The sequence below is a fragment of the Lepidochelys olivacea genome (genome assembly GCF_965140295.1).
Source record: "Lepidochelys olivacea isolate rLepOli2 genome assembly, chromosome: 14".
Lineage (NCBI taxonomy): Eukaryota > Metazoa > Chordata > Testudines > Cheloniidae > Lepidochelys > Lepidochelys olivacea.
In genome coordinates, this window is record NC_140424.1 from 44039837 (window position 1) to 44052462 (window position 12626).

The 12626-nt window shown below is 53.4% G+C and overlaps 1 protein-coding gene across 6 annotated transcripts in view; it reads right to left on the bottom strand.

Moving 5' to 3' along the window:
• Window positions 1-1956: 1956 nt before the first annotated feature.
• DDR1 (discoidin domain receptor tyrosine kinase 1) overlaps window positions 1957-12626 on the bottom strand; it is a 29151-nt gene continuing 18481 nt past the window's right edge. For 5 of the 6 annotated variants that reach the window (XM_084646646.1, XM_084646648.1, XM_084646649.1 and 2 more), the window contains 11 exons: window positions 12136-12382; window positions 11289-11447; window positions 10875-11038; window positions 10331-10529; window positions 8903-9013; window positions 8066-8304; window positions 6972-7099; window positions 6134-6334; window positions 5663-5897; window positions 4717-4866; window positions 1957-3727 (listed from right to left, as the gene is read on the bottom strand). In XM_084646646.1, the coding sequence (XP_084502772.1) occupies window positions 3587-3727; window positions 4717-4866; window positions 5663-5897; window positions 6134-6334; window positions 6972-7099; window positions 8066-8304; window positions 8903-9013; window positions 10331-10529; window positions 10875-11038; window positions 11289-11447; window positions 12136-12382 (1974 nt within the window). In that variant the 3' untranslated portion in view covers window positions 1957-3586. The remainder of the gene's footprint in view (window positions 3728-4716; window positions 4867-5662; window positions 5898-6133; window positions 6335-6971; window positions 7100-8065; window positions 8305-8902; window positions 9014-10330; window positions 10530-10874; window positions 11039-11288; window positions 11448-12135; window positions 12383-12626) is intronic. The other variant, XM_084646651.1, reaches the window with a different exon arrangement.

The window sequence follows — 12626 nt, forward strand, 5'->3', positions numbered from 1 at the left end:
ACTGGGTCCCCTCCCTGCCTGCTGCCATCTACCTGTATTTGCTCCGTCTCTCCTTCCAGCCCTTTTCCCCCTAGTTTGGAGCTGGGTCCTGCCAACCGGCAGCAACCTTCCAGGTCCTTCTCTCATTCGTTTGTTCCTGGACTCTTCCTTTTCTTGTTCCCTTTGCTTGGATTCTTTCTTTGTTCGCCATTCCCCTTTTCCCAGCTTGTAACGGGTTCTCCAACCCACCAGTTTGCATTCTCTCTCTCTCCTTCTTTCATTCCTTTGTTCCTTCGCTTTCCTTCTTTCAGGGCCGGCATAAGGGAAAATGGCACCCGGGGTGAACTTGTTTTTTGGCCCCCCGGCCCGTGTGTGTGCAGTGCCCCCCAAAATTGCTCCAGCCCCCGTGGGTGCACCCCATTGCCCCTGGCTCCCCGCCCTCCCTTCACCCTCTAACCCCTGCACCCCTAATCGCCGCACTTCCCCTGCACCCTGTGCCCCAATCCCTGTATTGTGCCCCCTGCATCTTTAATCCCTGCACCCCATCCCGTGCCCCTAATCCCTGCACTCCCCCCTTTACCCAACCCCCACCATGCTGCGCCCACATGGGGAAACTGACCTGGATACATGGATGCCCTGCTGTTCGCTCCCCGGAACGCTGCTCCTCCACGCCCCCCAGGGGGCTGTGAGGAGGGGCGCGAGGTGTGACAGTCAGGGCTCCCGGCATCCAGGTCACTTTCCCCACCTGGGCTGCATAAGGGGAGGGCAGGAGAGCAGCGGGGAGCAACGCACTGCCACATGGTGACCCCCCGACCGCAGCGCCCTGGGCAGTCGCCCGGGTGGCCCACCCCCGAGGCCAGTCCTGCCTTCTTTTCCCTTCCTTCCATCCCTTTTTCTCCCATTTTGTAGCCTGTAGTACCCAAGGTCCCCTCCCAAGCCGCACTGACTTTCATTCTCACTCGGTTACTCCTTTCTTCACTACTTTCTTTCTTTTCTAAATAGCCACCTCTCTTCTTTCCCCGTTTGGATCCAGGTCCCATCCCAACCTGATGCAACATTCATTCGTGCATTCCTACCCACGCCAGAGGAGCTCACCCAGCAATTCTGGCATCCAGCCCGTATCTGGTGGTTGAGCTAGAATGTATTTTGGATAAGACCAATTTTATCTTGATTTACAGACTCCAGGGAATTAGGAATCCACCAGGTTCCTAAGTAAGTTGTTCCAGTCATTAATTACCCTCCCTGTTAAATCATTGCACTCTTTTTGTAAGCTGAATGTGCCTAGCTTCAAATTCCAGCCATTGAATCTCATTCTATCTTTGTCTACTAGATTAAAAAGCCTTCTGCACTCAATTTTCGCCCCATGTGGGCCATGATCAAATCACCTCTTAACCTTCTCCTGGATAAACTAAATAGATCGGGCTTGTTTAGTCTGTCACTATAATGCAAGTTTTCCAAACCTGGAATCGTCCTTGTGGCTGTTTACTGAAACCAGGGGTGCCGGAACCGGGGAGGTCGGGGGGGACCATGCCTGCCCACTTTTTTACATGGGCGTAGTTTGCGGACGGAGGGCTGCATTGCCCCCTCAAACTGAATAGTGTAAGTCCCAGAACAAATCCAATTAGACACTCCCTCATTCAATAACGATTTCCCATTGAAAACTATGTCTTGAGATTTATCAGTATCTCAATTTTTACCCATTTCATGTGGGCTGCATTGATCTTTTCAGAGTGCTAATTTTTTTAATTGGGATGTTGTGTGGTACAAAAGTCTTATTGTATTACGTCAACAGAGTTACCTTTCTCAGCATTGTATATATAGATCAACCAACCAAAGTTGTGAAATCATCAAAAAACAGTATCAAGTTTGTCTGACAAAACTTTACAACCTAATTCCCACAACTTTTTATGAGGAAAGCAACTTCAAGGACACAGGTATAGAAAATGCAAAGCTTTTATTCACCACATAAAAGGAAACAACTAAACAACAACAACAAAAATCTATATATTAGTGTAAAAATCTTTTTTCTCTACTCGCCAAATATGTACAGATCCCGTTTCCAAATAACAATAGTAAAAAAGAAGAAAAAACTACCAAGATTAGCAAGGAATTTAAAAAATGAATAAAAAGCATTTGACAGGGTTGTGTGTGGGTGGAGAGAGACAAAAACATACACATCCAAATCATTAAATCTATATCATAGTCACCAATATTTACTCCTTGGAAACAAAAATATGACCGGTTTCAGAGTAGCAGCCATGTTAGTCTGTATTCGCAAAAAGAAAAGGAGGACTTGTGGCACCTTAGAGACTAACCAATTTATTGTTATGACATTTATTTATATGTCAGGGGATTTCAGAGAAGTCTAAGGAAATTTAGTGATCAAAAGCTCATTCATTTCTATGAGCACTTCACTCACCTTCACCTCCTTTGGGAAGCTCAGCTCAAGACTTTGCAAAGTGATTAGTGATTTCGCACCTTAAAGGCAGATTTTCTGAGAAGGCCCTTTGGCGTTGTGCCTCTTTCCCTCTACAAAAATGAATGCACCCTAAAACACTAGTCACCAGTGAAAATCTCACTGCCCCCAGACTCTGTAGTATGTTATCTACAATCTCTTGCTCCAAGTCTCAGGAGGAAGTAAAAATTAAATTACAAACAATGATGCCTGGATCCCCAGCTGGTGCCAACCAGCAGCAGTTGCACTGATGTTGACGGCATCAGCTGGGGATCTGGCCCTGCTAGAACAAACAGTGTCTCTTGCTTTGTTAGAGCAGATCACCGGCCCCCTCTCGACCAGTCTCCCTCCTCTGAGGGTGGCCTGGTTGCCTCCAGGCTATTTCATTGTTGTCCCGTCCCTTCGCCCCACCCCTCCCTTCCCCTGTCCATGTCAGTAGCAACTCCTACATCCAGTGTTCAGTTCACCCCAGTGCCATGACACCAAGGCACTATTTTCCCCCCAGTGTTAGTCCAGTCCAAGTGAAATTAAAATAATACAGAAGTCTGATCCCCAAAGCCAGTTCTGCCAAGTCCCTTTTGGAGTCATCCCCGCTGCAGGACGGCAGTGGGGAAGAAAGAAAGAAACAGCCTCCAAGGGATACAGAGGGGAAGAGTAAAAGAGGGAATGAGGGAAGGGAGGAGTAAGGAGCAAGGAAGGGTAGATGGGAAAAAAGGGAGTGAGAGAAAGAGGGATTGAGAGACGTAGAGGGGATGAGAGATGGTGACAAGAGAGAAAGTGAGAGAGGGACATGGAGTCTGTGTGTGAATGAGTGAGAGAAAGAGAGAGTGGGATAATGAAAAAAGGATGAATAGATAGAGAGAAGAAGAAATGTATCGATAGAAAGGGTCAGGAATGCCTGGAGAGAGAAGTGAGCTAGCTAGCTAGAGTGGCAGGCAGGCTGGCCAGCCAGGGATGGACAGATAGAGGTAGGGCCAGACACAAGGACAGATGCCCCTTAAGACGCCCCAGTAGAGAAGCTTCCAGTTCCCAGATCCAGCTCCCCACCCAAGCTCCTGCACAGACGACCCACAGCTGTAGCTGGAGAGATGCAGAATAGAAGCTGATGCCTGGGGGTCCACATGGGCTGGTGCCCCCTCTGCTCAGCTTGGCTCACACCATGTTGAGGGCGTCCTCAGACAGGAAGCGGTGGATGTGCTGGAAGGAGGGACGGTCCTTGGACTCGCGGACCCAGCAGCGCAGCATCACCTCATAGAGAGCCAGGGGGCAGGCAGGGGGCCGGGACAGGTATATCTGGGGGCAGAGAGGGGTCAGTGAGTGCCTATCCCACAAGCCAGCCAGCTGTCCCGCCCTGGTGCCAGATCAGAGCCAGCACACCTGTGACATAGTGTACCTCCATAATTCACCCCTTGTATATGGTTATGATATATTACCAAGTATGCCTTGAGAGGTATCATTTGAAAAGTCATAACTTGCTGAACATCATTGTCCCATTAAAAGCTGTGTGTGTGATTGTAAACTGAGATTTTGCTACATGTTTGTTACTGAAACATATTGTGAGTCTGGCAAATGCCCACAGACTAGCTTCTCAGAAATCACAAGGGATTGTAAACAAAGGCCTTGCACGTCACCCCAAATGTCACGAACCAGAAGGTGCAAGCAAGAAATGTACAATTCACCTGAGAGATGCTTCGAACCTCACATACACAGGGGACTGCTTTGTCTACACCCCAGCAGGGCAGGTGGGGGGATGTTCCTCAAGGAGAGGAGGAGGATATAAAATAAGGGCATTACCATTTTGACACATGGACAGCAGATCATTTGGAAGACAAAGAGAAGAATAATTGAACTGTGTATTTGTGTGGGAGCGGGGAGAAGACTCACATTTCTAGGGTGCAAGGCTGGGGCTGCGGGTATTTGTGGGTGTCTCCCCGTGTACTATTCATGAGTGGCTGGGAGAGGATTCGTGTAACTTTGCTGGGTGCGACTTCACATGCTGATGACTGTGTGAGGGCAAAGTCTGGAGGGGCTCCCCTGAGCTGAGGGGGTGCAGAGATGCCACAGTCCAGGTTGTACCCTGGGGGATGTCACAACCTCCTAGAGGGTACAGGCCCAATTTCCACGCCCTGAGTCAACCCTGGAGCTGGAGGGAAGCCAGTGCCCCCTAGAGGGGAAAGACCCCATGTCCCATTCCCCTGCCCCCCTGAACCAGCCATTCCAATGCCAGGAACCGGATGGGAACTGGAGTCCCGGGGGGGGTGGGAATGCCCTGTCTCCAGTACCTGCTCGCCCTGGTCCCGGAAGAACTGCCCGGCATTCTCGATGACCTGCTCGTCGGTGAGCTGGCTGTAGGGTTGCTCCTGACACAGCATCAGCACCTCCCAGAGCGTCACCCCGAAGGCCCAGACATCGCTGGCCGTGGTGAACTTCCCCTGCATTGGGGGGCAGGGTTAGTGCGTGTGTGTGTACAAACCCCAAGATGGAACTCTTCCCCCCCATCCCAGTCCTCTTTCCCTGCTCCCTCCTCCTGCCCCATTCCCCTTTCCCTACCCAAATTCTTTCCTCCTCGGAGCTGTAATGAGGCATTTTAGCGCTCGGGGCAAGCAAGCATATTTGCGCCTCCTGGAGCTGATGTGTGGGGGGTGGGGGGCATGCAGGGTCATGTGCCATACTCCTGCTTCCCATTTAGCACAGAGGTTTTCAAACTGTGGGATGCCCTTCCTCCCTGCCAGGGTGCACTCCACAGTTTAAAACAAATTACCTCCTGCCAGGAGCCAGTGGGTCAGAAGCTGGAGGAAGCCGACAAGCCTGCTCAGGCCCCTCCACTCTCTTCCCTACCCTGCTCCCCAGGCCGGGCCACCTCTGCTCACTCCCACACCATTCACTCCCTTTCCCCCTCTCTTCCAGCCTTTTCACCTTCTCTCCTTTCCACACTCCCCTTTTCCCCTCCCTTCCTCCTTCTCCCCTTCCACACTCCCCCGCTTTCCCTTTTCCCACTCCCTGTCCATTCCCCACTTCTACACTCCTCCCTTCTCCCCTAGACCCCGCCCTCTCTCCCCAACAGCCCCCCCTCCCCCCCAGGAGGATGCACTCTCAAGCCATCCAGCAAATGGGCTGCACACTGCGCCCCAGGATGCCGGCATAGTCCTCCCTCCACTAGCCCCACCCCTTTCCCCAGGCCCCACCCCCTCTGCACAAGACCCCGCCTCCGGTGGGGGCGGGTCTCACCATGAGGATGCACTCCCAGGCCATCCAGCGGATGGGCAGCACGGCGCGCCCCTGGATGCGGTAGTAGTCCCCCGAGTAGAGGTTGCGGCTCATGCCAAAGTCGGCGATCTTGATGGTGAAGCCCTCCCCCACCAGGCAATTGCGCGTGGCCAGATCCCGGTGCACGAAATTGAGAGAGGCCAGAAACTTCATCCCCGAGGCAATCTGAGCCGCCACGTGGACCAGCGTGGGGTAGCTGAACAGAACAGGAGGAGAGGTCAGAGATATTCCCAGCATGCACTGGGGCAGCTGAGCAGAAGAGCAGTGGGAAGGGATGTCGTCAGAGATATTCCCAGCATGCACTGAGGTAGACAAAGGGAGGGAACATCAGATATTCCCAGCATGCACTGGGACCCCCGAGCCCCACACCAGGGTGCAGGGTTGGCTGGGCTAGGCCTCCTTGGCCTGCCCTGGGGATAGTACCGGGGGTACCTGATGGTGGGGGCATCGCTGGTGCTGCCCCCCAGCTTGTCCTCCAGCTCGTGGCTGCTGAGAAACTGGTTGAGGTCCCCGTTCTCCATGTACTCGGTGATCATGCACAGGGGGTCGTCCCGCACACACACGCCCAGCAGCCGCACGATGTTAGGGTCCTTCAGCCGTGACATGATCTTCACCTCCTTCAGGAAGTCGTTCCTTGGGGTGGGGGCAAAGGTCTCATCAGCACCCCATGGTGCACTCACGAGGGAATAATCCACGGCTGCACAAGCATCCCCCTCGTGCAACATTCTGGTGTTGCACATGCATCCCTGTCGCATGCTCACAATGGGACAGTCCAAGGGGCCACAAGCTACCTTCTCATGCAGTCATGATGAGCGAGCCATGGTGAAACGACCATCTGCCTTGTGCAAAGGAAGGTCTCTGGTGACACACCTGTCTCCCCCAGTACAACAGGATGTTCTGAGTTTGCACACGCATTCCCTTCTTGTGCACTCACAGTGGATGGTCTGAGGTGTAAGAAGCATCCACCCCATGCAATGGGACATTCCGTGTTTGCACAATTGCCCCCCCTTCCCTGTGCACTCACAATAGATGGTTTGAGGTCACAGAAGCATCCTTCCTTGTGCATCGGGACGTGCCATGTTTGCACACGTGTCCCTCCTCTTGCACTCACAAGGGATGGCCTGAGGTCTCACAAGGAACTCTCCCTTTGCAGCAGGAGATCCTGTGTTTCCACGATCACTCCCCCCGTGTGCAAGGAGATCCTCCATATTTGCACAAGCATCATCCCCCACCTCTCCCTCCCCCCACCCCACAACTCTCATGCACTCACCTGGCGTTCTTGGTAGCATCAGAGCGCAAGATTTTCACGGCCACCAGCAGGGGGCGCCCCTTGCGCACGTTGAATGGGAATTCCAGAATGGGCAGATCCTGGGGACTTTCCACCTCGCAGAGATGCACCTGAGGGCGGGTAGAGAGCAGCAGCCAATCAGCACCTGGCAGGGTCAGCCACATAACCCACCCACTAATACACCCTCCCTGGGACTCATCGCAGCCTCCCAGATCCTTCCGCCTATAAAATAGCCCCCCCCCCCCCCGCTTCCTCAGAGCGGGGATGGGGAAAGAGGAGGAGGAAGGTGTGGAGGGGAAAACAGGTGTACCAAGAAAGACAGACAGAAACAAAGGGGAGTTGGGAAAAGAGATAGACAGAGAAGGTGAGAAAGTAAGAGTCAAGGCTGGTTGGAGGGAGAACGGACAGATGGATAGAGAGAAAGAAGAACGAAGAAGGGAAGAGAATAAAAGAATGAATTATGAAATAACACGAGAGGCTGAACCAAGGGAACGAACGAAAGAATGGAGGAAAACGAATGAAAGAACAAATGGATCAAATAACTCATAAACGAATGCACAGACGAACACACGCACGAATGAAAGAAACAAAAGAACAAAGAAAAACTACTGACTGAAGGAAAGAAGAAACAAATGAGTGAAGACGGCAAAGGAAGTACAAACTCATGAATGAAGTTATGATAAAAAGGAAATCACTACCAACTGAATAAAACCACGAATGAATGGATGGATGAAGGGAAGACTGAAAGGAGCAACGACTGCACTAGCGACAGAAAGAACAAAGGAACCGACAAATGCATAAACGAACAAGTGAACGACTAAATTAGTGAAAGACCAAAGGGGCAAACGAACACAAGACTGAGTGCCCGAGGCAAAGGCTGAACTCGTGAGTGGCAAAACCAACAGACGGAGGAATGAACGAAAGGCTCAGGGGAGGACCAAAGGAATGAAGAATGGAAGAACGGATGAAAGCACAACGTGAAGGGCACAATGGGCGAATGAGCCGAAGTGAAAGCAGGCGGAAAGCTGGGACGGGGGCGGTGGAGCGGGGACGGCGCATGGGGTTCAGGGACCCACCTCTCCAAACTGCCCCTCCCCTAGCTTCTCCTTGAAGAGGAGACGCCCCCGGGGGAACTCCCCCAGGGCCATGTCCTTGCCGGCCAGCGCGTCCACGGCCACAGCGGGCACAGCGTAGGTGTTCCCGCCCGTCACCCCCTGCAGGTTGATAATGTCTGCCTCGGCGTAGTGCGGGACATTGTTCTGCGCCGCGGCCTGGCCCCCGGCAGGATCTGGTTCCATGTAGTCGCCGCTGCAGGCTGCGGGGGGCAAAGAGACTGGGGGTTAGCGGGGATGTTCCTGTCAGCGGGGAGACCCTGATATGCTCCACCCCAGAGCTGGCTGCATCTCAGTGCTGGGATCCCTGTATAAACAGCTGCCCCATCCAAGAACTGGCTGTCTCTCAGCGACGGATGTGGGATCTCTGTATAAACAGCCACTCCACTCCAGAGGTGGCTGCAACTCAATGCCAGACAAGGGATCCATGTATGAACAGCTGCCCCAGCCCGGAAGCGGTTGCATATCAGGCGAGGGATCCTTCTGCAGCGTCGTTATGTGTGAATGCGCCCCACCCCAGAGCCAGCTGCATCCTGGCATCAGGATGAGGAGTCCTGCAGAGCTGAAGGTACAATGTTATCTCTTATCAAAGCCCCGACCCCTCCCGGTCCCATAAGCCAAAGCAGAGAGGTTCATGGGAGTAGACGGCCACGGGTCAATGCCAACCTGGGTTATGCATGCAGACAGGGTGGAAGGTCGGACAGGTGGGAAGCAGAGAGCGCCCCCTAGAGGGGGACAGAGGAATGCAGCCCACTAGCTGCTGCGCTCCCAGGTCGGGCCGCCACGTGGCGCCCTCCTTACCATCTGTGTTGATTGGCTTAGCCCCGTCGGCTGGCGGGCGAGCGAGCCCTCCCATTGGCTGGGCGTATGTGGCCAGGAAGAGCCGATAGGCCGGGTTGTTGAGCAGCAGAGCTGTCGGGAGAAGGGGATGTGGGGCGGGGATGGGAGGGAGAGACAAGCGGATGGATGAGAACGGACTGACAGACGCACACGAGAGGGGTGGGGCATGGGGAAGGGGGTGGGGCTGCATTATGCTCCTCCCCTTTAGACCCCATCTTTCCCGAGACAATGGAAGGGAGACAGACATTCCTGACACATGAGGGTAATAAAGCCAGGCCCCTTCTCTGGGGCAATAGAACCCAGGAGTCCTGGCTCTAAGCACTAGACCCCACTCCCCTCCCAGAGCCGGGCGTCAGTCACTCTCTGTGGCCATGGATGGGGGAGGACACACAGGATGAGATGTGATGGGAGGGGTAAACACAGCAGGATGGGGGAGGGGGTCCCAAATCTGCAGCTGAGGGGGGAGGGACAGCACCAGAGAAGGGGGCATGGGAGGAAGCTGCCTCCCCCTTCCATCTCTCTGCCCACCATGGATTTTCCCTCCATCCATCTTTCCTTCCTGGCTTTCTCTGTCCCCTTCCTGCAGCCCTCCTGCTCTCTGCCACGGGCCTCCTTTCCTCCATCTGGCCCTTCCCCATTCACACTCTCCATGACCCTCTCTCTCTCATTCCTGCTCTTTCTTCCTCCTCCACCCCCTGAAATCCCTGCATCTCGCCACTTCTTGGTCTCTGCCTTTCCCTCCCTCCCTTTTCTGCCCACTTCTCCATTTCTCCCTCGATCCGTCAGCCAATCATCCTGCTATCTATCGCTTCATCCCTCCATCTGTCCATATGTCCATCCATCCATTTATCCGTCCATCTCGCCATCCCTTCATCCATCTGTCCATCATCCAGACATCTGCCCCTTCATCCACCTGTCCATCATCCATCCATCCACCTATTTATTCATCCACCTGTCAGCCCATCCATCCATGTGGTCATCCATGCATCCACCTATTTGTCCATCCATCAGTCCCTTCATCCGCCGGTCCACCATCCAGCCATATATCCATCCCTTCATCCTCCCGTCAGTCTATCCATCCATCCATCCACTCATATGGCCATCCATCTGCACATTTTCCTGTCTGTGCACCTATCCATCCACCCATCAATCCATACAGTCATCCGCCTGTCCGTCCGTCCGTCCATCCACCCACCCACCCCTCCATCTCGTCATCCATCCATTTGCCTGTCCACCCATCTGTCTATCTGCCTGTCAACCTATCCACCTCTTTCTCCCACCCCTTCCATCTACCATCCTGTCCCCTTGGCCTTGGCTCTCCGTGCTTGGATGGATCCTCTCTCTCCCCATGGCATGGCTGGTGGGTCCCTCCGATTCCCTGCCCCTCACCAGAGTTCTCGGCACCATGGGGAAGCTCGGGCAATTTCATGCGGGCACGGCTGGGCTCCTGATACTCGGTCTCCCCCGAGTGGATGCGCTCGTAGCGGTTCGAGTGGCGTTGGGAGCCCATCGTGTTGTTGATGACGATGGTGTCACCCGGGACCGACAAGTGCACGGTCAGGTCATCGTCGGAGATTCGCCGCTGGGCCTGAGGGGGGCAGCAGAGAGATCACACCAGCCCTTGACACTGACCACAACACCCCACTCCCCCCCCACCCAGGGTAAGGAATGAACCCAGGAGTCCTGGCTCCCAGCCCCTGCTGCTGTAACCCATTAGACCCCAATCCCAACCCCCAGAGCTTGGCCAGAACCCAGGTGTCCTGATTCATGTCTGCCCCACAAAATGTAGGAGCAGCAAGCGTGTTAAGGAATATATAGGTATATGCTCTGTAATGCCACCGAATGGCAAATATAACACACACTCACATCCCTATCCAGCTCTGCCAGGGCCCCTCAATCCCAACCTGCAGCCCCCTGGCCCCATCTCACTTACTTTCCCCAGGATCTTTTTCCAGTATTGCCTCCAAAGGATGAGGAAGATGACGACCAATAGCAGCAGGATGATGGCCACCAGGCAGCCAATCAGAATGGAGGTATTGCTGTTATCATCCTTGGCGATTGGCTGGCCAGATTTGGACTCTCCTTGGACCTCGAGGTCTGAAATGTAGAGAGAAAAGGAGAAAATTTGGGACCAGTCTCAGTGGGCGGATCCCAGGGAAGAAGGCCACAGTAACCGCGTGCACTGTCCCACCCCTTGCCGAGTGGCTTACCCTGTATGCATCCAATGAAGTGAGCTGTAGCTCACGAAAGCTCATGCTCAAATAAATTGGTTAGTCTCTAAGGTGCCACAAGTCCTCCTTTTCTTTTTGCGAATACAGACTAACGTGACTGTTACTCTGAAACTTACCCTGGAGTGTGAGGTTGGACGTGACCCCAGTGTCTCTGTGAAGTGGGGAGCCAGGGTCTTCCAGAACAGGGGGGGCTGCAGCACCCCTGCCCGAGGGCCGGGGGCCAGCCATCGGGGGCCAGTGGCTTGTTCCAGAAATGGACACGTTGTCCACCGCATCTGAGGAAAGGGAGGGAGCGAATGAATGGATGACAAATGAAAGAATGAACTCAGGAACACACTAATTGAAGAACGAGAGGGGGTAAAAGAACCACCAGTGAGTTAACCATCAACAAGAACCAACTAATTAATGAGTGAGAGAACTATCAATGAAAGAACAAAATAAAGAGCTAATGAACCAACAAAGCAATGCACCAATCAACATGACCAACCAACCAACTAACCCACCTACCATCCAGCCCACCACAAATGAACCAAAGTAACCAACACATTAAACAATGGCATAACCAACCAATCAAAGCACAAGCCAACCAACCAACTCATTAAGGAACTGACCAGCCAATGAACCCAACAAATGAACTAAACTAACCAACCAACAAGCCAATCAAAAAGCTTACCAAACAGCTAACCAATGAACTAGCCGACCAACCAGCAAAATTCACCAGACAACCAATCAACCAGGCCACAAGTCAACTAACCATCAGCCAGCCAGCCAACCAGCGAACTAACCAACTAATGAAGGAAAACACGGAAAAACTCACAAAAGAAAGACTGACTAATTAATGAAAGATTTAATGAAATAAATAATGAGCGAACCTACAAAAAAATTTGCCAAAGACCCTGAATGAACAAATGAGCTAACAAACTAATTGATTAATGGATGAGCTAACGAACGAACCCAACTCACCTGAGAGGAAGGCGATCTCACTGAAGAGCATCCAAGTGCTGGAGAAGTGGAAGTGGCATTGTAGGAATCGCCCAAGGTGCCCCTCCAGGGGCACAGTGACTGACCGGGCACTGGGGTCCTTGACGTCCACGGCCAGCATGTGGGAGACGAGTTCAGGCTCCCAGGCTGTGGGGAGGCTGCGTTTGAACCTGCAATCCACCTGCCGGAATATGCTCACCCCCCGCGTGTGCATGTTATTGCAGTGGACCTGGGGGAAGAAGGAGGGTCAGCCACGGAGAGGACACCAGCGCCCCATAGAGGGCAAATTCCCGCATTCCTGCACCCTTGAGCCAGCCAGTTCTTCCACTCTGGGGCAGGATGGGAGCCGGCGCCCCATAGAGGGGACAGGCCCCGTGTCCCATTCCCCATTCCCTTGAGCCAGCCAGTCCCTGTCCTGGGGCCGGATGGAAGCTGGAGCCCCATAGAGGGAAAAGGCCCCATATCCCATTCCC